We start from the raw sequence: 25,748 nt of genomic DNA, 5'->3' as shown, positions 1-25,748 counted from the left end.
GGCAGCTGACCCAGCTGAGTACCAGACTCAACATCATCTTCCTCAAGATTTCATGACTTCACCCCCGCCTCCCATTCGCCCCCCACCCCCCTCGATTGTTAACATGAAAGAAAAACATAAAGAAAGAATACCTGTCACAACAGGGCGCACCTTCAACTAAGGAACTCCGGGTGGTTGTGTAGAACCATCCTCACCCTGGAAAGGGGGAAACTGAAAGAAAAAGCAGAACACGCCATTAACGAGGCCAGAACCCCGACTGCGATTCCTGGACGGGAGCCACCAACACTCGCAAAATCGATCCGTACATACGCCCCGCGGCGCGGACGGTAGGAATCACAGCCCCGGGCTCCTGAGGCCAACTGTGGCCGTCGGGGCCCGCCAGCGGCCTGTGCCTCAGTCTCCCCATCTGTAAATGGGGTGGGGGCGGGAGGGGGGCAGCGTCCCGCGCGGCTCCCGACCCAAGTCCTCTCTCCTCCGGGGGTCCCGACGGTGGCGACCCCGCACGCTCCCCAGACTCGGAGCCCTCCCGGGAAGCCTCGGGGGATGGGGAAGCCCCGGTGGGGGGGGAAGCCCGGGCTGACGTCAGCGGGCTCGGCACCCCGCGGGCCCGGCCGGCTCGGGCCCGGGCAACTAACGGGCCGGCGCTGAGGGCCCGATGGTCGCCGCGGCGGCTCCGGACGCCCTGAGGCCAGGCGGCTGCGCCGAGGGGATCCGGCCGCCCGCCGGCCGCCCGCCGCCAGCTCATTCACTAACCTCGGGCGGCGGGGCGTCGCCCCTCGCCCCTAGGCCCGGCTCCCCAGCCCGCGTCCCGGGCCGGCCCCGGCTCCCCACACCCACCGCCCTAGTATTTACCTCCGACGCGCGGCCCCCGCGCAGCCAAACCTGCTACCTGGGCCCGCCCCCACCTGCCCCGCCTCCGAACCGCCCAGGGGAGAGGGAGGGAGCGGAGGCGGAGGGGGCAGCCGCCGCGCTAGCCAATCGTAGGCCGAGCTGCGCTCCTGAGCGGGCCGTGATTGGGCCTCCCTGTGACAGACCTTCCTCCAATGGCTGCCGGCCCGGCGCCGGCCGAAGGGACTTTCCGCTCTGTCAAGCTCGGTGGAACCAAAGGGAAAGCGAAGGGGCGGGGCAGAGAAGAGAGCGGGATGGAGGCGGGAAGCTCAAGCTGATTGGGCGAAAGGCTGCGGATGCCGCGTCACCATTGGCTGATGCCGGAGCCGGGGCGGGGCGGGGCGCTGCCACCGGCTCCACCTCCGGTGCTCCTGCCTCAACTGTCAAAACTGTAGACGCTTAGGTTTGGGCTGGGTTAAGAGTCCAGATGAAGGTTGGAAATAGGATTCCAGGATGCCGTGAGAAAGCAAAACTTTAGAATCAGAGCTCAGTTTGAATCTTTGGCGCTTTCATTCAGTGGCTGCGTGACCTGAGGAAGTCACGACCACGCTGAGCCTCAATGTCCTCATCTGTAAAATGGAGATCATAGTATCCGTTGTCTTACAGGATTGTGGCAAAATACCGAGCTAAAGTTCCTGGCACGCAGTACCAGCTCAGGAAAGGTTCATCTCTTCCTCCTCCGCAGATTCAGCCTGGGACGCTTGCTGTTTCCGAACCTCTGTTGCCACCTATCCCAGTTTGGAAGGAATTTTCCCAAGGATGGTGAAGAAGGGATTTCCACACGCCGCCTCACTCAGCCCCGCACCCCTGGCCACCAGCCAGGACTTAGGGTGTAGTTAAGGATCTTTCAGTTAGAAGGGAGGCTTCTGATTCCCAAAAGTACTCAAAATATTTAAGGAAGTGCTTTTTATAATCAGTCCTAGAGCCTTGCTGCACTGGATACTCCTGTTAATTAATTTCTTCTCCTTTGACATTTTAAGTGCTAATTATAGGAGAAGGTGATTAACACTGAGAAAGGAGGAGGGGTGTGTGTGTGTGTGTGTGTGTTTAATCATGACACAAATTTCCCCCAGTGGAAAGTGACATGTTTCTGGAGATCCAGGGAATTTAAACCAGTGAATACATAAAAGCAGTCACATGAGTGATGACTAACAGTAGCAGTAGACAGGCCACCGCTCTTCCTTGCCATAGTCATCCAAAATGAAATGAGCATCTTTTGAAAACCTAAGCCTCATTCTACTCCTGTTTCTCTTTTGTCACCCCTATCTTCCTGTTTTCCAGGCTTCATGACCACACTGCCGTAGGAAGCCATAAGTTGGAAATCAACAGGCCTGGCTTGAAGTGTGGCCTTAGGCAACACCGTTCTCATCTACATCTGGATTCTCCAACCAAGCTGGTAGGACTCAGAGGTCACAGTCCAACTGTCTGGAAGAAAATTTCAACTGAAATTTGTTTTTGCCTAATCCATATAATAAGAAGGAGGAAGGAGAAAAGAACGTGAAGGAGAGAGATTTGGGGTCCTTTTAGGCAAGGCAAACATTCTCATGTTACCACTGGGACCACTTCTCTTATCTGCATGATCTACATCCACTGGTCCCTTAAGGCATTTGAGTTTGCCACTCTGGACTGGAATACTTTCATGTCCCTTCTTTTTGTTTTTGTTGTTGTTGCTGGGTTGTTTTTGTTTGTTTGTTTGTTTTGAGACAGAGCCTTGCTCTGTTGCCTAGGCTGGAGTGCAATGGCGCGATCTGAGCTCACTGCAACCTCCGCCTCCCAGGATCAAGCGATTCTCCTGCCTCAGCCTCCCAAGTAGCTGGGATTACAGGCGCCTGCCACCACGCCCAGCTAATTTTTGTATTTTTAGTAAAGACAAGGTTTCACCATATTGGCCAGGCTGGTCTCAAACTACTGACCTCAAGTGATCTGCCTGCCTCGGCCTCCCAAAGTGCTGGGATTACAGGCATGAGCCAATGTGCCTGGCCCATTTTTGTGTCCTTTCTGTTGATAGTGTTTGGTGCTGCTGAGGTCTCTACTTCCATAGGGCTTTCTTCCCCAGGCTCTGTCCTGTCATACATTCACTGAATCAGTGCCGGGGCCTGACTTCATCTAAGGGATCTTCATCCAAGTCAAGCCTGACAAATGGGGCTTATCTCAATTATCATTTCCTATCAATTGGGAATGGCTGCCTAGAACATTGCGTTAAAGCTAATTCTGAACTTGTATTCAGGCTCACTGAGAAGAGAGATATCTGCCAGGGGATGAGATGGGGAGATAGAGTCATGGTGCTATTATTTGCAGTCCTTGGTAAACCAGCCTCTCATTTTACAGGTAGGAGATGAAGGCCCAAAGATGGTAAATTACAAGCCCCCTGTCACTCAGGAGGATGGGCCGAGACCCTGATTCCAAGCCAAGACTCTTTCCACCTCTGTTAAAATGGATTCCCCAACTGAAATGCTCATCATCTCTGCCTTCCAAATCCTCCCTTCATGGAGGACCTAGTCAAAGTCCTTTACAGACATGTCTTCACAGAGGGCTTCAGCCCTCACTAATGACCTCTCTCAATCCACCACTCCACAGCCTCTTCCATCCAACCTGGTCCTGGGTTCATGGAACTAGTGGTTGAGTTACTAAGCACGTTCCAGGAAACATAGCAGTGTACAAGAGAGATGCCACACTCCCTCTGGCAAAAAAAAAAAAAAGGCAAACTAAAATACTCATTAGATGATCACTTACTTAATTATGGCTGTGGTAAGCCTCAGAAGAAGAATCTCTCTGAGCATGCCTAAAGGGAGGTTGGCCACTCAGGGAAGGCCTGTTTGAGGAAGTCACCTTTGAGATGAGATGGGAAAGATAACTGGCAGGCAGGAGTGAGGGGGAAGACTCCAGAAATAGGAAACAGGAAAGTTTCCTATCAATTGAAGAAACTGGAAGAGGCAGAGCACAGACAATGACGGCACAAAAGGGCCTTGGGAGCCAAGGACAGGGGTTGTTCTCCATCCCAAGAGCAATAGGAAGTTTTGAAGGGTTTTGCAGGGAACATAACGCTGGTTCCTTTTTTGTTTTTTGTTTTTTGTTTGAGATGGGGTCTCACTCTGTTGCCTAGGCTGGAGTACAGTGGCACAATCGTAGCTCACTGCAGCCCATCTCCTGGGCTCAAGTGATCCTCCCACCTCAGTCTCCCGAGCAGCTGAGACCACAGATATGCACCACCATGCCCAGCTAACTTTTCTCTTTTGAGTAGAGACGAGGGTCTCACCATGTTGCCCAGGCTGGTCTTGAACTCCTGGCTTCAAGTGATCCTTCTGCCTTGGCCTCCCAAAGTGCTGGGATTACAGGCATGAGCCACTGTGCCTGACCTAACACTGATTCTAAGCTGTCTTATGTAGTTCTTTCATTGCACACAGCAGGAACCTAACATAAAGCTATTGAATTGAATGGAGCTTTCCCCACGGAGGATGGTAAACTCCAGGTAGCCTGCTAGGGGCATGGGACATAGAGTAACACATGGTCAGGACTCAAAGGAACCTGCTCAGTGGCACCGGTCATGGTTATTGACTAGACCCTGCTCCATGTTTCCCAGTGCCTGCCACGGGGTACCTACTTGCAGTCTCTCCAAATTCGGTGTCTCTTTTATATCCTACTGCCTTCTCAGCATCTCCACTCAACACAGCCAAAAGTGAACTCGTGATATTCCCCACCACCACCCCCTGCAATCCCTCTGCACTCCCCATCTTAGTAAATGGCAACTCCCAGATGTCCATCCAACCTCCAATGGTTCCAGCCATTTTCACACCAATCCTGTGAATATGGGCATTCAGAATGAACACTGGGCCAAGCGGCTAACTGGACCAGGTATCTGCACAGGCAAGGATACGTCACGGGCGCTTTCTCCACAGTAGCCCAGCACAGTGTTTTGATCCATGGATGACGGGCTGAGGTCTTCCATCTCCCAGATGGGCTTATCTCTTAGGGAAGGGAATTCCAAGTGCAACTGAACATTCTGTCTGAGAACTTTTACTCTGACCACCTAAAAGCTCTTTTTGATAAGATAAAGGGGATTACTTTAATCATCTTTAAACTAATCCAGCCGAACTATAAATCCATGCTCTCCCGTTTGAGCTATTTGCTGGTATCAATGACAAATAATTTCTATGTTTGATTTTTAAAACACACACAGAAAGCTTTATTAAAGGGAACTTTCTGCTACATCTGGATCCCATTTTGGGCAGTTGATGCATTAGGGATTGTTCCATTTCCCAGGGAATCTTCCTCCTTTACGAAGGAGACACAAATGATGTCAGAAAAAGGGTGACTCATTCTTATAAGCTGCCCAACTTCTATCTTCTGCCCCCTTTAATAAAGAAAGTGGATCCTTCCTTCATTCAACAAATATGTATTGAGCACCTACTATGTACTAGGCACCTTTGTAGACTCTGAGGACACTGCAGTGAGCATGTTTCCTGTTCTCAAGAAGCTGACATTCTAGGGGAAGGGAAAAATGACCATGCATCAGGTAGTTCATGTAGAGAAGACAGTACAAAGGAGGGCAGGCAGTTGCTGGAAACTGCTATTTAGGTAGATTGTTCAGGGAAAGACTACCTCATGTAGGTGGCATCTGAACTAAGACTGGAAGGAAATGAAGAAGCCAACCACACCACCGTCTCAGGGAACAGTGTTCCCATAGGAGGGGAAAGGCTAGTGCAGAGGTCTGGAAGCAGCAATGTGCCTGGTGTCCTCAGCAATGTGCCAGGTATGCTCAGGGAACAGCAAAGAAGCCAGTGAGGTTGGAGCCCAGAGAACAGGTGTGAGTGGCAAAGGGGAGGCCAGAGAGGATACAGGGGGTCCAAGTCAGATGAGACCTTGCCTTTTACCTTATGTTTTAATAGGTTCACACCTCAGGTCAAAGTCAGTAACAGGGAGACTGATGCAGTAACCCAGGCAAGGATGGATCCCAAAGGGACCCCCTTGTTTCCTGGGGGTGGAGGCAGAGCAGGTGAGAGGGAGGGGTGCAGGGGTGCAGGGGGATGTGGAACTGAAGATATCGAGAAGTTGTTACAAAGCAGAAAGAGATGTAGCACTCCTGAAAAGAAGCATTTTCAGGGTGAGTGATCAGGGGAGTGGTGATGCTTAGGGGACTGGATCTGTGGATTGTTCAGGAAATAGTAGTAGGTTGGGATTAAATTTAGAGGGAAAAAAACTATCCAAGGGAAGCCAATCAAAGAGCCTGGATTGCCAGTCTTCCCTGCTGCGATCTCCGCCTGCGATTCTCCAGGGGAAATGTCCTTTATGACCTTACAGCTCACCTGGAACCCTCCACCTAGGGCCCGAGGCAGCACATCCTCTCGTGCCCGGGCACTGCCAGGCATTGCCCTGAGTACTGGGCGCTTCACACACTGGGCTGGACCACTCACCGGAGTGAAGAAGGAGGCTTGAAGCTGTCCTGATACAACAATGGAACGAAGCGCTAGTCTCAGCTCAGCCACTTGGAATATGACTCCAACTCTCAAATTTCTGTGCGGTGTATTCATTTCAGCTTTTTGTTTGGTGCTATGGGGAGGGAAGGGCCCTCAGATGGGCATCCTTTTTCTTCCAGGATGATGATGAATATTATGAAAGTCTGAGGCTGTTTTTAAAATTCTGCTCTAATACTTGTTTTTCTGTGCATAAGAATTATGTATTCTTAGCTGCAAAACTGGAATCCGTCTGCTAATGGATAAACTTCTGGCCATGAACATGTACCTTTCAGGTAACTTCCCTATCAGAGAAGCTTACAATCAAGAATCCTACTTCCCTAGTTCCCTACACAGGCCCAGGAGGCTTTTGGTGGTATCTGCTGGACTTTTGAAAATTACGGAATTTCTCCTACTCTGAACTCCACCAGGAATCACGTATCAATATCTCACTACCATCTTACCTAGGCCCTCTTGACCTCTTCTTTCTCCATAATCTCTTTCTAGCTCATGTCATCCAGACTCAAGGTCCCCATTCTCAGTTTGACACTGAGGACACCCACACTATTATCTCTGGCTGTGACCTTTCCCATGAGCTCCAAATTCACACCATCTTTTGACGTCTCCACTTAATTTCTCCATTTCAGTGTCTCAAACTTGACAATTCAAAACAGAACTCTCTCCCACTTCCAAACTGGTTTCCTACCCAACTTTCCCAGGCCCCCAGTTTCTCAAGTCAGAAATCTATGAGTCATCCTTGATGTTTGCCATTCCCTCATCCCTCCCATCCAACCCATTCGTAGGCTCTTGGGAATCGACCTCCAGAATGTCTCTGGAATCCATCCTCTTCTCTCCACCTCCACTGCCAACCGCCTCTCACCTGCAATAGCTCTGAGGCAGCCTCCCCACTTCTTCTGCCTCCCATCCCCACCCCTACATATTCCTGTCCTATCTCCACCCAGGAGCAAACAAGATCTTCTTTAACTGTAAATTGGTTCACATCTCCCCTGCTTAGAACTTTCCAAGGCCTTGACGTTATTCCAAGATCAAGACCAAACTCTTGACTGTGGCCAGTGACACCTTTCCTGAACTGGTCCTACTTACCTCTCTGCAAACCCATCTAGTGACACCTTTCCCTTAGCTTGCCTCCAACATAGTGTATTAGTTTCCTACGGCTGCTATAGGAAATGACACAAATTATTCCCTTGTAGTCCTGGAAGCCAGAAGTCCAAAATGGGCTGGAGCCAAGGCAGGCAGGGCTATGCTGCTTGCAGAGGTTCTGGGGGAGAATCTATTTCCTGGTCTTCTTTGGCTTCTAGAGCTGCAATCCTTGGCTCATGGCACCTTCCTCCACCTTCAAAGCCAGCAGTGTAGCATCTTACTTGGGGATCACATTGCTTTCTTCTCCGGTGTCATATTTCCCTTTGCTTTACATTGTCCTTCAAATTTCTCTTATAAGGAAACTGCGATAGCATTTAAGACCCACCCAGGTAATCCAGGATGGTCTTCCCATCTCAAGACCCTTAACTGAATCCCACCTCCAAAGTCCCTTTTGCAAGGTAAGGCAACATTCCCAGGTCCCGAGGATTAGGATCTACATATGTTCGGGAGTGACTATTGAGCCTACTATGCATACCAGGCTCCTTCCCTCGCCAGGGTCTTTGTACCTCTTGTCCCCCATTACTAGAATGCTCCCTTCTTCCCTCTCACTCTTTGGTTGGCCATATCTTTCTCATTCTTGGGGACACAGCTTACCTGGCACCTCCTCAGACAACCTGTCTTGGACGAGCCCCTTAACAGCCTGAAGACTTTTTTTGTTTTGTTTTGTTTTTGATACGGAGTCTTGCTCTGTTGCTCAGGCTGGAGTGCAGTAGTGTGATCTCGGCTCACTGCAACCTCTGCCTCCCAGGTTCAAGCAGTTCTCCTGCTTCAACCTCCCAAGTAGCTGGGATTACAGGCACCTGCTACCATGCCCGGCTAATTTTTGTACTTTTAGTAGAGACGGGGTTTCACCACGTTGGCCAGGCTGGTCTCGAACTCCCGGCCTCAAGTGATCTGCCCACCTTGGCCTCCCAAAGTGCTGAGATTACAGGCATGAGCCACAGTGCCTGGCTGAAGACTTTTTCATGGCTTTTTCAATTGACTTGTTTTCTGCCTGCCTCTCCCTCTACCCTCACGTAAGCACCTTGAGGACCATGTCTGTTTTGTCCATCCACTGGTCATCCTAATATAACTGGTTAATAAATCATTGCTGAATTTATTTATTTATTTATTTATTTATTTATGACAGTCTCGCTGTGTCGCCCAGGCTGGAGTGCAGTGGCATGATCTCAGCTCACTGCAACCTCCTCCTCCAAGATTCAAGAGATTCTCCCGCCTCAGCTTCCCAAGTAGCTGGGATTACAGGTGTGCGCTGCCACACCCAGCTAACTTTTTTTTTTTTCTTCTATTTTTAGAGACAGGGTTTTGCCATGTTGGCCAAGCTGGTCTTGAACTTCTGACCTCAAGTGATCCAGCTGCCTCAGCCTCCCAAAGTGCTGAGATTACAGGCATGAGCCACCATGCCTGGCCTCATTGCTGAATGACTTTAAAGATGACAAATTGACAACCCAATATAGTGCTATGCAAATGGACTGCTGTGTACTCCTCAGCGAAAGGAGACTCAATGCCACCTTCCTCCTGATCTGCTATATCAGAAACAATGGTCTGGGCAGAACAGGGCACCAATCACAAAGAAAACCCACAGACACACTCCCTCGCAGGGTCCAGGGAGATGCCACACCACCGAGTCAACCAGACACAAAACCTTTCAAGGAAGTAGCATTTCACCTTGCTGGGCGACCACCGGATCCCTTGCTTATTAAACGCAGCTAAGCATTGTTTTAACACAAGGCCTGCATGAGAGGCTGCTCGCTGTGGAGAGCCAGCCGTAGGTAAACCTTCTCCATCTTTCTCCTGTTAAAGACTCCTGGAGCCACTTTGAGGGAATCGAGGGAGGCCAAGGGGCCTTTTCACATGTGTTGCAGCCTTTTAGGCTGGGTATGGGGAGGCTCCTGCACAGCTGAAAACTTCACAGGGTTAAACTTTTCTAATCTGAAGCCAAAAGTGTTTTGATTGCCCGGCTATTTTCTAAGAATTGCTTTTGCCTTAAGCTACGCATGATCAGGTTGAAAACATTATTTTCCCCAGCTTCAAGTAGAAAATTGTGCTTTAAAATTTGACAGGTTTTAAGGATATATTTTTATTTTATTTTATTTATTTATTTGAGATGGAGTTCCACTCTTGTTGCCCAGGCTGGAGGACAATGGTGTGATCTCGGCTCACTGCAACCTCCACTATTTTTAGTAGAGACAGGGTTTCTCCATGTTGGTCAGGTTGGCCTCAAACCCCCAGCCTCAGGTGATCTGCCCACCTCGGCCTCCCAAAGTGCTGGGATTACAGGCGTGAGCCACTGTGCCCGGCCAGAATATTTTTAAATGTTTGGTCACAAGGAAGATGGCTGTTTTGACTCAACAGTTTATTCCCCTCTGATTATTTACAGCATAAAGTTCACGGCCATGTTGTCTCTAAGAGTATAAACTTAAGACAATAAAGCAAAGTGATTTATAAATATTAACCAGTTTTCACACATCATAATGTTTAAAATAATAACATTTGCACAGCATCTGACAATTTACAAAGGCTTTGACATGCATCATTTTGAATAATCCAGGAAGACATTTGCTTAGAAGGAAGGGCCTAATTTTTTTTCCTGTAAACTTTCAATCCGTAACTGTACATCCTAAAGCATTCTGGCACAAATGAAATGGAACTGCCTCTTGTGAGTCTATTTCAGAAGTCTGTTGTCAGAGTTCAGTTCACAGGCATCAACCAGAAGCCTAGTGAGGCCGTTTGAAATTCTGGCCCAGATTAATTTTTTAAAGCTGCATTTGGAGCTTTTTAAAGTAGAGCTGTTTCCAAAGGCTTAACTGAAGAGTAATTGATTTCACTGGAAATAAAAGTCCACGTGTGATCCCAGCTGGAGTGTGGTCATATTTTTCTTGCAAACCTAGAATGTCTTGGGGGAACAAACGGCTGTCACGTGTCCCCTTCCAAAATTGTCTTAAACACCGGAAAGGAGGGCAGGCTAAGGTGTAGCCCTTCCCACCCTGGGTGCCAGGGTTGGGGGCGCCGTAAGTGAAATATCAAAGCTGAGGTCATTATTATTCTGAATCCCAGCCTCAGAGGAAGGAGCACGTGCAGGAGTCCAGGAGGAGGGGAGGAACCAGAGATGGGGAATGGCCTGGATGGATGAGTCGAGACACGGGGAAAGTTGCTTCCTGAATTATGTGTTCTGTGTACTCCTCTTCATCAGAGCAGTGGGAAGGGGTCTTTTGTGAGAGGCCAGGCCTCTCCACCAACAGGCACTCAGTTAACAAGCACATCCATGGGCCCCACTGACCCACATGGAAGCCTGGGAGGATCAGCAGAGGCCAGCCCCATACTATGGAGGAGGGGCTGTCCTTGTACATCCTGGGATTGAATCTTGGGAAGAAGTCGATGGCAAAAGTAGGCTTGGGAAAAGTCTATCCTGGAAGGCACTGATGCTCCTTCCTCTGCCAGAATAAAGGTGACCTATGGTGTTCCCAGAAAACAAGTTCAGCCTTAGGCAGGACAGGGCTCATTTTTGAAGAGGCTGAGGCTGCCAACAGATGTCACCCAGCCTCTGGGGCCCAAACTCACAGCTTGCTCACAAACAAACTGAGATGAACATCCTCCTGGAGACTTCAAAGCAAGAGTCTGGTGTCTCTGCAGCCGAGCTTGTCAACCTCCTCTAGAGAGAAAATGTTCCCTCGGAGCCTAAAGGAGATCAAGTGAACAGAGGTTTGAGTGAGGACAAAATTAGAGCAGGGCTTTCATACAAAAGCCTCCACTTTTTAAACCCATGCCTGGGATGGGCTGACTCTCTGGCCCAGCTGCAGTGTTTCTTGCAGGGAAGTCAGGGGTGTTTTTACCCTTGGCCAACCAGGGCAGTTCATGAAGCATTCTGAACAAGCCTCCATGACTCTGCAGAGAGAGTCCACAACACTGCACCCAGCCAGCCACAGACTCCCCAAGGCCAGTGATTCTTTTTAAGGCAACAAGAGAATCTGTCAAGAATGCAATGAGCAAACCCTTGTGCCCTCCCAAGTTCCATCAACAGGCAGCAAATAACATCAGACCCCTTAAAATATCAACCTCGTGTTGGCTGGTGCCCAGGACACAGAATGTGATGTTTCTTAGAACTGTGCAATGGTTTCAAAAACAAAGAAACAGAAAACCTACACTTTGCCCAGAACCTGATGACATCATAGGCCACAGAGATGTCACAATCATACAGAAGGAAAAATCTCTCCATCACAGCATAGATTTTTGAAGTCACTTTTAAATTTTTTATTTTTTTAAGAAATGGGATCTAATTCTGCCACCTGTGCAGTGATGCAATCATGGCCCACTGCAGCCTTGAACTCCTGGGTTCAAGGGATCCTTCCATCTCAGCCTCCCGAGTAGCTAGGAACTACACCGCACCCAGCTGAATTTTTTATTTTTTGAGAGATGAGGTCTGGTGTCGAACCTCTGGCCTCAAGTGATCCTCCTGCCTCAGCCTCCCAAAGTGCTGGGATTACAGGTGTGAGCTGCCACGCCCAGCAAAGCTTTTGTTTTTAACTTCATCATTTGATATCTGCATTTGCTGCAGCCTTGATGTGCTTTTTGAGAGAAGACAAGGCCTGCATATTTAAAGCAGGGGTCACAAGCTTACGGGAATGAGTTGCCAAAGGGTCCTGGTCTAAGACAATAGGCTTGGTGGATCTGCAGTCAGCCAGAGTGGGTTTGTCCATCTGAGAAGACTCAGCCCTTCTTGTACTCTGGTTGACTACTGGAATCATGAATGGGCATCCAGCTCTTTTGAGAAAACTCTGAGATATATATTTTTTATAGGAAATTTCCTGGCTTTTAAATATTAGTCTCTAGCCCAGTGCCTGGAACATATATAGTGACATTCACTTATAGCACATTAGGCCAGGGAAAACCTTTACTTATTGTCTGAGAAATAGATCCCTGAAAACAAGAAGGACAAATCTTTGAAGCCGTGGCTCAGCAGAGAGAAAGTCTACAACACTGGACCCAGCTGCCCAGACTCCCAAGGCTAGTCATTCTTTTTTAAGGCAATGAAAGAATCTGTCAAGAATGCAATTCTTGCTTTTTTAAAATACATGAAAGTCTATGGCTTTAATTATAGAGAACTGGATACACTGTGCAACCTGCTCCTAACCTGTGTAACCTCCATTCAGAACCGCAGAAGGTCTGATCCAATATCCTTGACCTGTGAAGACAGATGCAATTTCTAGGAGGGTGGGAGCTGACTTTTCTTTTCATTCTTCAACCACATCCCCATTCCTACACTATCTCATAGAACAGAGAAGTTGCTGAATAAATAGCAAAGGTTTAAAAATGAAATCATTGCTCCCTACTTAAAGATGTAAAGACTTCTTTCTTAGACAGAGAATCAGATCCTTTACATGCAGACTTATTCTCACGAATGTCAGAATCAGAAGGGATCCTCAAAATTCTGCCATTCTTCTCTCCTGTCACCCCATTTTACAGATAGAAAAACTGAGGCTCGGAGAGCTAAAACAGGCCTGCCCAGGGGCCCTACCAGACTTCCAGGATGGTGTCATTCCTTTCAAGGGCCTGCAGGAGGGCTTTTGCCCCTAGGTAGGTGATGCAGTTATTGGACAACCTGGAAAAGAAGACACAATGGTGAGCTTCAAGGATTCTTGGTTTTCCTCTTGAAACTGTCCAGTTAAAGAGACTTCAGGAGTTAGTCAGCCTACTGAAGCCCACCTGTCCCTTAGACACATCCTGCTCATGTCTGAGATTCCCAATGAGCTCATCAACAAAGGCTCAGTACCATCAGTGAAATGTACCCGTCTCTCTTCCATTCACTAGATGAGTTTATCAAATTAAGTAGCCACTCCCTTAGGATAGCGGTTAAGTACCTGCATTTTAGTGCTAGAAAGACTGGGTTTAAATCCCACCTACACCACTTCTTTTTTGATCTCGAGCAAATTAGTCCCAATTTCCTCATTGGTAAAATGGGCCTAAAAGAGTACCCGTGCCATCGAGCATAAGAATCTAAATTGTGATGGGTGTAAGCAGGCTCCTGTTCACATCCACCATCCATCTCCTTGTGGCATGGGTCCCGGGCCATTAAGTCAGCCACCAGTCCCCCATTACCTCCCCACACTCTGCTTGCTGGGAAGACCCACCACTCTCTGCATACCTAAAACACTTGCACAGTACTTGATATGGTTTTTCTGTGTCCCCACCCAAATCTCATCTTGAATTCCCACATGTTGTGGGAGAGACCTGGTGGAAGGAAATTGAATCCCATCCTCTTCTCATTGCAGTAAATAAGTCTCATGATATCTGATGGTTTTAAAAAGGAGAGTTTCCCTGAACAAGCCATCTTCTCCTGTCTGCTGCCATGTGAGATGTGCCTTTCACCTTCCACCATGATTGTGAGGCCTCCCCAGCCATGTGCAACTGTAAGTCCAATAAAACTCTTTCTTTCATAAAGTGCCCAGTCTTGGGTATATCTTTATCATCAGCATGAAAACGGACTAATACAGTACTTAATTGATAGAAAAAAACCAATGAGCAGTAATATTTCCATTTTCAGGGGGGTCTTTGAGGGCACAGAGACAGAGATTAGAGAACATATGAGGTAGCTGACAACAGGGAGGGGAGACAGGATAGAGCCAGGGACAGCAACAGAGGAGTCATGTGTTTCCCATGTTGCTCTTTTGCTTATAGCTTTGCCTTCCAATAATGTCCAGTCCAGGTCTTCCCCCTCTCCCACAATTTCAGGAATGTCTTACAAGTTGACCCTAAGGCAATGCCAATTGTAATTGCCAGTATTTGTTGAGCTTCTATTAGATTGGTGCAAACGTAATTGCAGTTTTTGCATTGTTGAAATTTGCCATTTGATATTGGAATACATTCTTAAATAAATGTGGTTATGCTATACATCATTTTAATGCACAATACTCACTTTATGATTTTTTGCTAATGACTTAATACTTTCTGTTTATTTTATATTTATTTTAGACTATGAAAATGATGTTAGACAAAAAGCAAATTCAAGCAATTTTCTTATTCGAATTCAAAATGGGTCGTAAAGCAGCAGAGACAACTCACAACATCAGCAACGCATTTGGCCCAGGAACCGCTAACGAACGTACAGTGCAGTGGTGGTTCAAGAAGTTTTGCAAAGGAGATAAGAGCCTTGAAGATGAGGAGTGTACTGGCAGGCCATCGGAAGTTGACAATGACCAATTGAGAGCAATCATCAAAGATGATTTTCTTACAACTACTTGAGAACTCAACATCGACCATTCCATGGTCGTTCGGCATTTGAAGCAAATTGGAAAGGTGAAAAAGCTCGATAAGTGGGTGCCTCACGAGCTGAGTGAAAACCAAGAAAATTGTCATTTTGAAGTGTCATCTTCTCTTACTCTACACAACAACAGTGAACCATTTCTTGATCTGATTGTGACGTGCGATGAAAAGTGGATTTTATACAACTGGCAATGACTAGCTCAGTGGTTGGACCAAGAAGAAGCTCCAAAGCACTTCCCAAAGGCAAACGTGCACCAAAAAGAAAGGTCATGGTCACTGGTGGTCTGCTGCTGGTCTGATCCCCTACAGCTTTCTGAATCCCTGCGAAACCATTACATATGAGAAGTATGCTCAGCAAGTCAATGAGATGCACTGAAAACTGCAACACCTGCAGCCAGCATTGGTCAACAGAAAGGGTCCAATTCTCCTTGACAACACCCAACTGCACGTCGCACAACCAAAGCTTCAAAAGTTGAATGAATTGGACTATGAAGTTTTGCCTCATCCGCCATATTTACCTGACCTCTAGCCAACTGACTACCATCTCTTCAAGAATCTCAACAACTTTTTGCAGGAAAAATGCTTCCACAACCAGGAGGATGCAGAAAATGCTTTCCAAGAGTTTGTTGAATCCTGAAGAATGAATTTTTATGCTACAGGAATAAACAAACTTATTTCTTATTGGCAAAAATGTGTTGATTTTAATGGTTCCTATTTTGATTAATAAAGATGTATTTTAGCCTAGCTATAATAATTTAAAATTCATGGTCCGAAACCACAATTACTTTTGTTCCAACCCACAACTTACTTTTGTTACCTACATTCTCTCAGTGAATGCTCATGGCCTATAATGAAGGTCCAGCCGTTATCTCCATTTACACTTGAGGCAACTGAGGCACTCATCCAAGAAGAACTGGCTGGTAATGGTGGAGCAAGGGTAAGACCCAGGCTGTCTGGTTCCAGAGCCTGGACTCTTTTTTTTTAATTATTATTTTTCTCATCTTTTTTTTTTTTTTTTTGAGATGGAGTTTCCCTCTTGTCCAGGCTGGGGTGCAATGGTGTGATCTCGGCTCATGGCAACCTTCACCTCCCGGGTTCAAGTGATTCTCCTGCCTCAGCTTCCCGAGTAGATGGGATTACAGGTGTGTGCCACCACGCCCAGCTAATTTTGTATTTTTAGTAGAGATAGGGTTTCTCCATGTTGGTCAGGCTGGTATCGAACTCCCCACCTCAGGGGATCCACCCGCCTCCGCCTCCCAAAGTGCTGGGATTACAGGTGTGAGCCACTGCACCCAGCAAGCCTGGGCTCTCAACCAACTCTTGGCAGAAACTAAGCCTGGAAAAGAAAGATGTAGGCATTTCTCTTTTTTATAAAAGATGTATCAGAAGTTCAATTTTTGTGGGGGATGATATAGTTTAGGATGCTGAAAAATAAGGCTGATGACAGAGTGGCATGGGACCAACCCCAGCCTCATTGCCTGGCATCCACGGGAGTCAAGTGGAGTAAGGCTGTGACAAGGAGGGAAGACAAACCTGCCATATCCACACCTGGATGATAATGGGCTTGGTATTCCCAAAGGCCCACCCTCAGTGCAAAGCTGGCATCTGGCTCAGACACATCTTGGCTTCACCCCAACTTCCCAGCCCATTTCCACCCAAATAATTAGTGGAAGTGTTTTCTCCAAATATTTGGAAACGTCCTAGCTTGTGAAAGCAACACAAACAAGTGTCGCCAGAGTGGATAGCAGCCTGGCAGCAAAGCTGGCACTCACAGAGGCAGCTGTCTGTCTGTCTGTCTCTAAAGGCAAGCGTTTTCCTAGGACCACATTTGCCTAGGCAGATGCCACTTTCTTCCAGCAAAAGGAGCCATCTGATGGAGTTCCTGAGGCCTACTTGAAATAAGAATTTTGGCATCAGCCTCAGAGAGCACCCTGACAAACCCATGATGGTCACTAGGTGGGTTCGTGTTCACCTCAGCTGTCCATCTCTTTGTGGCGCAAGTCCCAAGCCACTGAGTCAACCACTAGAGGAGGCCACAGTGCTCCCCATCACATCACCTCCCCAGCCACTGCTTGCAGAGAAGACCTGCCACTCTCTGCCTGAGGCCATTCTCCTGACCCCAGAAGCATGTTCAGCTGGGTGAGGGTGAGCTGGAAGTGCTGGAGAATCAGTGCCCCACGAGCGCACATCAACATACGAAGGACAGAGGGTTGGTGGATAAATGCCATGGCTTTCTTGCCCATTGGTTGGGTAGGTGACCATGTGTGTTCTGCACTGACTCCAGGAGTGCCCCAGAGTACTGAGCTCCAATTTCCCTCATTGATAACTGGCTTGATAACTCCCCTTTATTGCTTACCTTCACTTCCCCATCTCACTTCACCACTCTCCTATCAGCATTCACTGGGACCACCTCCCAGATAAACAACTTGCACTGGAATCCTTGTCCACCTAGACCAAGGCAAGCTGTTCTACCAGGCCACCTCACATGAGTTACCCCAGCGAGGAGCGGCCCAGACCTTATTCAGAAATACCCCTTCCAAAGGCCAGCAATTATTGTCCTGTTTCCTGCTTATGGGTTCCTTACTTTAGGATTTTCAAACTTGAATTTTTCTTCAGTCCTTCTGCGAGAGAACATACACCTTCATCCTGGATATGGTTCTCCTCCAGGCTGGTGAGAACAAGAGAGAAAATCTAGTTGATATAACATTGATTATGGAAGATGATGAACTCATGTGCCCCCCATATAGGAAATCCAACATCTGAAAACCCAAACTCATGGATAAAGAAATAACAGATAAAGTACGTTGTGGGGATTCTCAGTTCCAGGGACATATTTGCAAGAGAATTCACTCCAAGGGCTCTCTATGTAATAAGTTCCCTCATCCCCCAGCTTCCCGATATCCATCTTTCCTTTCTTCCTTATTAATGGAAGTCTCATTTCATTTGGACAGCCATGCACTTGGTGAAAAAACTGTATTTCCCACTCTCCATTGCAGCCAGGGCTGGTCAAACAACATACACGTGGGTTGGTCAAGTGACATACACGTGGTTGATACATAAGGGGAAACTCATAGGTGGGGTTTCCAGGAATGCTTTTTAAAGGAGAGAACCCAGATGGCTTTCCCAGGTATATAGATCGAATCCTGGAATACAGAAGTAGTGCTGCAGCTGGAGCAGCCATCCTGTGATCATGAGACAACCAACCATGTGAATGAAGTCACAGGCTAAGGATGATGGAAAAGAAAGAGAATGAGACAGAGCTGAGACCCCTCCTGGCCTCTCGTAGCCACTGTACAAACCCTACACTGCCTACCTCCAGCTGCCTATACAGGAAAAAATAAACCCTTTCCTTGTTTAAACCTCTATAGATGGAGGTATTCTGTCACCTGCAGCTTAACATATAGTTAAACTAAATTTAGCCTGAGACTGCCTCCATACTTTGAGTTCCTATGTAGCAAACTGCAACCTAACAATATATCCTTATAACAAACAGCTAAGTCTCAGCCAATCACAGCAGCCAGGCTTCAGTCAATCACAGTCTACCAGCTGATCAGACTATGTCCATATAAGGAAAATGCCTCATCACACCATGCCCAAATAAGGCAAATGCCCAGGTGCAACCAATCAAGCTGTTTTGTACATCACTTCCTTTTCCTGTCTATAGATACTGCTTGCCCACCTTGCTGGGTGGAGCACTCCCAGTTCTGAATGCTGCCCAATTCATAAATTGCTGTATGTTCAAAACAGCTCTGCTAAATTTAATTTGCCTAAAGTTTTTCTTTTAACAGTAATCATAACTGATGCTTTCACAATAAGGTTCTCCTCTACTAAGAAATTCCAAGTGGCAAAATCCAGTCAGGATAGAATCAATGATACTTGAGTAGAGCTAGTAAGCCTTGCAACAGCCGAGGTCCATCCATAAAATCTGTTTATGGCAATGCCCATATGTTGCAGTGTCTTTCTGCTTCCTGGGAAAATCAAACATTCAGCATTTTATCTCCCTGACATAATCTGAAGCTGCCCAGAACATGTCAGAAAACTATACTAGTGGCGTCTAAAGGATGAGAAACTTAGACTCTGCTTCAGGTCAGCAGTATAAGCATGATTCGTGGTTCCTCTTTCAACTATCAAAACTCCATTTCACCTTCCAAAATGACCTATGACTCGAATACCCAGTGCTCCTAGGAACTCAAAATCACTTTAAAATAACAAACCTTTATTATTAGTAGTAGTCACAGTACTATAGTAGTTGTAGCAGCAGCAGCAGCAGCAGCAGTAATAGTAGTAGTAACCCTGCCATTATTCTAATTTAACATTTACGGAGCACTTACAAATATGCCAGGCACTATATTAAGGTCTTCACAGGCACTACTTTATCTAATTCTTGCAAAAATCCTTTATGGTTGGAAGTGTTCTTACCCTCATTTTACAGACATGAAACTTGAGATTCTGAAATTGTTATTTAACTTGCCTAAGATCATGGCCTGCTTGATTCCAAAGTCCGTGCTCTTAACACTTATGCCATGCAGAGGCAGTCATCAAACAAGCAAACCAATATATTTTATTAAATAAAAAAATTAGCATGTACATACCAGGCTCTATAAGCTTCATACCACTCAGTACATATAAAGACAAACACAATCAATCAATCAGTCAATCACTCAATCATCCACCTTTGTCTGTCCACACAACTGCTCCTATGGATGAAGCCAGGGGATCAACAGAGATTGTGATCCACCTCCCCAGAGCAGAGAATCCGACAAACTCACCAGAGTTCTTCTAGCATGACGTTCTTTGCCAGCATCAGTGCCAAGGCTTGGGCACCCACACTGCCAATGTTGTTTCCCACCAGGCTGGAGGTAATCATGGAACAAAAGCATGTCAGGGCAGGGAAAGACCTCAGAGATGAGCTAACCTATGGAGGGCAAAATTCATGGTGCTCGCCTGGTCTGCTCCATTTCAGACATCACTAATTGATTGCGGTGCTTTCTTTTTTTTTTTTTTTTTAACCCTTTTTAGACATCACTAATTGAATGCAGTGCTCTTTTTTTAAACTTTTTTAGACATCACTAATTGATTACAGTGCTTTTTAAGCCCAGGTGCAGCCTTAGAATTCTTTTTAATGTGGTGCACTGGGCACCCACTACCAATGGATTGGAATTGGTCCTTAAGATAAAATGTACCTGATCCAGCCCAATATCTTCAATTTACAGATACTGTATCAAAACCCTGAGAGGACAAGGGACATTTCCAAAGTCACCCAGAAAGACTCAAGTGTCCTCTCTTGAAATCCAATGGTCTTTTTTCCTTACTCCATTGCCTAACATTGTGGGGTAGAAAGAAAGTTCGAAGACCTTCAAAACTGGCCCCAGCTCCTCCCTCTTCACCTGATCTCCCCAAGAAAACTGTAGGATAGACTCTGAAGCTTACCTGAGCCACCTCAAGCTCTGGTGATCACCCAAGGCTTCAGCCAGGGCCTGGGCCCCCTCGTCACCCACTCTGTTGCCCCAGAATCTGAAAAGGCCAAAAGAGTCAACAGACAGTGTCAATGAGTCCCTGATATGTGTTCTAGACATGAACTAACAGTCCTCCTCCCTCTGCAGTCCCACCCAGAGGGGCAGGACCACTCAATCCCAGAGTGGCGTCACTGGGGCTCCTGGTCCCAGCAAAGTGGACCTGCCTCCATCTTTTGGGTGGGATGGCCAAACTTAACCCAAGAGTTTTCAGTGGCTTTACATTACAAACTTAGAGAATAGTAGAGGCCTACCCAGCCCAAACCCTTAAGGACAGGAACTCACTGACAAGAGTAATTTACAGTTGTGACACTTTTTCTGACACTTAGTTCAGATATGCTTCCTGGTAACTGCCACCCACAAGTCCTTAGCTACCCTCCAGTACCTGCCCATAACAAATCTAACACTTCTTCTGCAAGCTAGCTCTTTATCTCCTGCTTCTTCCTAACACCCCTAATTCCTTCATGCCATCAGCTTCAACTCCCCCAGCTTCTGGGCCATCCTCCTCTGACTCACTGTAGTTTGAAAACATCCCTTTCCAAAAGGTAGAGTCCAACTCACACCTTCTGACTTGTTGACTGTATTCTAGGGACCTACCCTGGACAGAAACCCTGTCTCTACTAAAAATACAAAAATTAGCCGGGCCTGGTGGTGGGTGCCTGTAATCCCAGCTACTTGAGAAGCTGAGGCAGGTGAATCAGTTAAACCAGGGAGGCGGAGGTTGCAGTGAGCCAAGATCACGCCACTGTACTCCAGCCTGGGCGACAGAGTGAGACTACGTCTCAAACAAAACAAAACACCTGTGCACAAGTTAGCAAAGAATGGCTGAATTAGGACGTCTACTGCACTTTCATTCATTAGGTATGTATTTATTGAGCTCTGGCTACGTGCCAGCACTGCTCTGTGCCCCAGGGATATGACACTGTAATAACAAAAAACCTAAAAACAACTTAATAGTCATCAAAAAGTGACCAGTTAAATAGATTATGTAACACTCTGCAGCTCTTTGAAAAATGAGGTCAGGCTGAGCAAGGTGGCTCACATGTGTAATCCCAGTACTTTGGGAGGCAAAAGAGGGAGGATCACTTGAGCCCAGGAGTTTGAGACCAGCCTGGGCAACATAGTCAGACTCCATCTCTACAAAGCATAAAAATATTGGCCAGGCATGGTGGCGTGTGCCTGTAGTCCCAGCTGCTCAGGAGGCTGAGGTAGGAAGATCGCTTGAGCTTAGGAGTTCAAGGCTACAATGAGCTATGATTGCAACCACTGCACTCCAGCCTGGGTGACAGAGTAAGACCCTTTCTGTAAATATTAGTAAAATAAATAAATAGATAATTAAGTAAATAAAGAGGTCATAATGACCTAAAAAAATTCCTATAATATATTGTGAAGCAAAAAAAAAAAAAAAAACCAAGCAAGTTACAGAACACTTTGTATCATATGACAGCGTTTGGGGGTTTTAGAACAACGCCTGGCCCTAATAAATATGTGTTGAAAGAGGTAAATACCCCCGATGTGGCAGATGTGACCTCAAGCAGAAGAGAGTTCAGTGGGGCTGTGTGGCCTCCTTTGTTCTAGACTCTGTTGCTACTAATGCAGTGTGGAAAAGATGTTGATTTCTAGAGCAACATAGTCCCATTCGTGGCTCAAACTGAGCTTGGGGGCCGGGTGCGGTGGCTCACACCTGTAATCCCAGCACTTTGGGAGGCCGAGGCGGGCAGATCATCTGAGGTCAGGAGTTCAAGACCAGCCCGGCCAACATGGCGAAACCCTGTCTCTACTAAAAATACAAAAATTAGCCGGGCGTGGTGGTGGGTGCCTGTAATCCCAGCTACTTGAGAAGCTGAGGCAGGTGAATCAGTTAAACCAGGGAGGCGGAGGTTGCAGTGAGCCAAGATCACGCCACTGCACTCTAGCCTGGGCGACAGAGTGAGACTACGTTTCAAACAAAACAAAACAAAACAAAAACAAAACAAAACAAAACTGAGCTTGGGGGCAACTTGCTTCCCCGTGAAATGGGCTGGAACACCTAGGCCCTAAGGTTATTCTCTCTTCCTAGAGTCCCAGGTTCTAAAACTCCCAGTTCTTGTCAAATGGACCCCAGTTCACACTAGGGCATGACAGTATAGGAGAGCGGCTGCAGGAAACAGCACAGGTGCAAGCCTGGGTGCCTAGCAAACAGAGGAAGCCCACTCTGGGGCTGCAGTTTGGGGTACTCCCCTCCCTGGCAGGCCCCAGCGTGGTCCGACAGGGAACAAGAGCTCCGAGGGACCTAGCACAGCCCCTCTTATCCTGGGTGCCTTCCTATCCTTCCCCATTTCCTTCTCTTTCTTAGGTCAGGAGTCCTCACCCCTGGCTGTACATCCCCTGGGAAACTTTTTAAAACTCCTGATACCTGGGCCTTGCACCTAGATATTTGCATTTCATCAGTCTGGGGTGGGAGGCCTGGCAACAGTGTTTAGAAGCTCCCAGGTGGTTTTTATATGCAGCCAAAGTACAGCCCTAGCGCCCCCTGAGGATCAGAGGGCTTCCTGTCACCAGCTCGTGGGCACTGTCCTCCCCTAGCCCCAACATCCCAAACTTCCTGTTTGTCAGGCATAGACCAAGTGTGAAGGTGGCAGTCAAGGGCCACCCACTCTCTCCCTAGCTTGTCCTCCCCACTGGAGCTGGGCTGCCTCTGGGGCCTCCTGGCTGAAGAGTTTCACCTGCCCCTAAATCCTCAAAAGTCCCAAGCCCCTCCATGCAGGTCCCTCTTCCTGGAATCCAACCTACCCCAGGAACTGCAAGGAGGTGTTGCCTCGGAGCCCCTCGGCCAGCACTTGGGCTCCCACAGCGGTGATGTGGTTATTTCCCAGCCTGGAAGGGAAGACAGAGGAGGTGAGAGAACACAGCGGCAGCCAGAAGAGGAAGGCCGTCTGTGCCCTGGCCAGGGAAACACAGGAAGAAAGCATTAAGGCGGACCTGCCTGGGAGGCAGCAGCCACAGCAGGTGCCCTCTCTGCTCGGTCCAGTTTACTCAGCGGCTCCCACAACTTCGTTTACCCCCAGCAAAGGGAAAGGGGCAGTGGGACGCTGTTTTGCACAGCAGTGTGACAAGTCCAGGCAGGAGCTGCAGTAGGCAGCTGTCCTGGGAGGTGGTTTCCCCGGGACAGCAAGGGTGACTCAGGGTCACACCTTTCCCTCCGGTCTCAGCCACCCTCGATCCAGACCCCATCGTGCCCTCTGCAGCCTTCCCAGATCTGCTGTTGCTACAGGTAGGCTTTACCTGTTGCACAAGAGCGCTGGGCAGGTCCAGATGGCTGGAGGGAGGGGTGGGGCCCACTGAGCCTTCCAGGAAGGAAGGAGAGAGGGAGGGCCAAGGCTAGGGGTGAGGGGAGATCCCAGCAAGGAAGGCTCCTGCTGCAACCAAATCCAGACACCTCCGAGAGCTTCGGAGAAGCCCCAGAGCTCTCACCTGCAACCCTAGGCTTCCTGGGATAACTATACGCTTTCATTCTTTCAAGGAATGTCAAGCCACTTAGCTCACAACAATCCTATAAGGCAGATATTATTGTATCCTTGGAGAAGGGGTGTGGTGGCTAGGATAACTCACCTTTCAGCCTCAGCTCCCTGGAGGTAGCCAAGGGCCCCAGCTGCTATGCTCCAAAATCTAACATCCTAGCGTCTGCACTTGCCAGCCCCTGCCTGAGACATCAGGCTCCCCCGCCTGGTGAATTTGCTTCAAGAACTCCTCATCAGCCTTGCCAAGATGTCTTACGACTGCACTGAAGTCCGAGGCACCCAGTCTCAACCTTCCTTCCTTCCCTCTCTCCTTCACTCAGGGACACATCCCCCAGCCTCCCCCAGCTCCCTGCCCCACTTTCCCTCTTAGGACTTTTCCCCAATAAATATGTGGCACGTCAAATCCCTGCTTGGAGGACCAGACTCACATAAGGAGAAAGAAGCTGAGTTCTTGTGTGATTTGCCCATCATCTTTCAGCCACTTGCTTACTATATAAAGCCCCTGCCAGACGGTGCAGCCCTTGATGTGGATTAACTTGCTTGCTCATCACTACAGCCTGTGAGGTAGCCATGGTTATTACCCCCATTCTACAGAAGGGGAAACGGAGGCACACAGACATTGGGCTGACCTGAGGTCACGCAGCTAATGAGGGTTCAAACCTCGGGCAGTCTGGCTCCAGAGTCTGTGCTCTCAATTACAATGATATACGGTAATCCCTGCCCCCTGCTTATCCGCAGCTTCGCCTTCTATGGTTTCAGTTATCTGAAATCAACTGAAGTCCAAAAATATTAAATGGAAAATTCTAGAGATAAACAATTCATACATTTTAAATTGCATGCTATTCTGATCACGCGCCATCCGGCTCCATCCCACCCAGGACGTGAATCAGCCCCCCGTCCAGCGCATCCACGCTCTATACACTCCCATTTGGTAGTCATCAAGATCGTCTGCTCCTGACATCCAGCTGCCGACCTCATCGTTGCTCAAAGATTCAGGATCTCTGGGAGCAGATGATTCTCCTCCTGACGTGTGGTCAGGTCAACAGCAGCCCAGCGCTAGAGCACAGTGCTGCGTGCGTCATCCACCTCACTTCCTCCCATCACACAGGCATTTTACCACCACCCATCTTCCCAAGAAGAAGGGTGAGTACAGTACAAGAAGATATTTTGAGGGAGACGGAGAGAGTCCACATTCACATAGTTTTTATTATAGTATATTGTTATAATTGTTCTACTTTATTATGAGTTGCTATTACTCTCTTACTGTGCCTAATTTATAAACTACACTTTATTGCAGGTGTGTAGGTATTGGAAAAAGCATGGTATGTGTAGGGCTTGGTACTCTCCATGGTTTCAGGCATCCACTGGGGTCTTAGAATGTCTCTCCTGCACATACCGGAGGACTACTGTGTTGGCCACAAACTCAGCCTCCATTTCTGAAACTAGCACCCTTCTCAGGGATGGGCCAGCCAGGTCTGGCCACAGCTTATTCCAGGCTTGTGAGTCTGAGGGAGCAGGCAGTGGTAGCAGGACTGAGTCCTTTGTACAAGTTGGCACCTGTAGTTCTGGTCTCAGTAGCCCTCGCCGAGACTGAGCTATGTGGCCCGCCATTTTAAAATGGCAGCTCCCATCCATAAACCCAGCCCAAGAGGTGGAAGCAATTCTTTACTTTGTCTTCTTTTACTGCCTCACAAATCACAGGAGGCAAGAATATCTGAGAGAGAGAGAAGGAGAGAGAAGCCAGGCCAACCCAGCGGCCAGCCAGAGGGGCAATTTAATGGCATCAGGTAGGACAGAGAGAGACTCCAGTTGAAACCGGGAGACACTGGAGTAACAGAAATGCAGAACCAGATGGACTGCAAACCTTGTATGCTCTGAGTGGTGAAAGGACCTCCTTGGAGTGTTGCAGCAACTGGCTGCCACAGCTGGGGTGGCAAGTAACTGTGTATGCCTCCCCCACCAGGACGAGCTCAACA

General features: G+C 47.9%; 2 protein-coding genes, 1 long non-coding RNA gene and 1 pseudogene across 7 annotated transcripts in view; 2 read left to right on the top strand and 2 right to left on the bottom strand.

Annotated features, from left to right (window-relative positions):
• Positions 1-900, bottom strand: part of CYLD (CYLD lysine 63 deubiquitinase) — a 59,883-nt gene extending 58,983 nt beyond the window's left edge. For 2 of the 5 annotated variants that reach the window (XM_058440970.1, XM_032157325.2), the window contains exons 1-2: positions 754-821; positions 132-210 (exon numbers count right to left, since the gene is read on the bottom strand). The gene's annotated coding sequence lies outside the window, so the exon portion shown is untranslated. Of the gene's footprint in view, positions 1-131; positions 250-753; positions 822-852 lie in introns of those variants that run through there. The other 3 variants (XM_032157324.2, XM_032157326.2, XM_058440971.1) reach the window with 3 other exon arrangements.
• A 522-nt stretch (positions 901-1,422) lies between these two features.
• LOC131383841 (uncharacterized) lies at positions 1,423-4,287 on the top strand. The gene is made up of 3 exons (XR_009214205.1): positions 1,423-1,723; positions 2,170-2,284; positions 3,217-4,287. It is a non-coding gene; the product is annotated as an uncharacterized LOC131383841 (long non-coding RNA).
• A 5,513-nt stretch (positions 4,288-9,800) lies between these two features.
• Positions 9,801-25,748, bottom strand: part of NOD2 (nucleotide binding oligomerization domain containing 2) — a 36,380-nt gene continuing 20,432 nt past the window's right edge. Inside the window, exons 7-12 of the mRNA XM_032157322.2 lie at positions 23,045-23,128; positions 20,190-20,273; positions 19,529-19,612; positions 17,344-17,427; positions 13,015-13,098; positions 9,801-11,177 (exon numbers count right to left, since the gene is read on the bottom strand). Of these exons, the coding sequence (XP_032013213.1) occupies positions 11,105-11,177; positions 13,015-13,098; positions 17,344-17,427; positions 19,529-19,612; positions 20,190-20,273; positions 23,045-23,128 (493 nt within the window). The 3' untranslated portion in view covers positions 9,801-11,104. The remainder of the gene's footprint in view (positions 11,178-13,014; positions 13,099-17,343; positions 17,428-19,528; positions 19,613-20,189; positions 20,274-23,044; positions 23,129-25,748) is intronic.
• On the top strand, positions 14,472-15,483 carry LOC131383840 (histone-lysine N-methyltransferase SETMAR-like; annotated as a pseudogene).

Source organism: Hylobates moloch, unplaced genomic scaffold, assembly GCF_009828535.3.
Source record: "Hylobates moloch isolate HMO894 unplaced genomic scaffold, HMol_V3 SCAFFOLD_6, whole genome shotgun sequence".
In the NCBI taxonomy this organism is placed as follows: domain Eukaryota; kingdom Metazoa; phylum Chordata; class Mammalia; order Primates; family Hylobatidae; genus Hylobates; species Hylobates moloch.
Note: the sequence above shows the minus strand (reverse complement) of the source record. Positions and strands in the feature narration are given on the sequence as shown.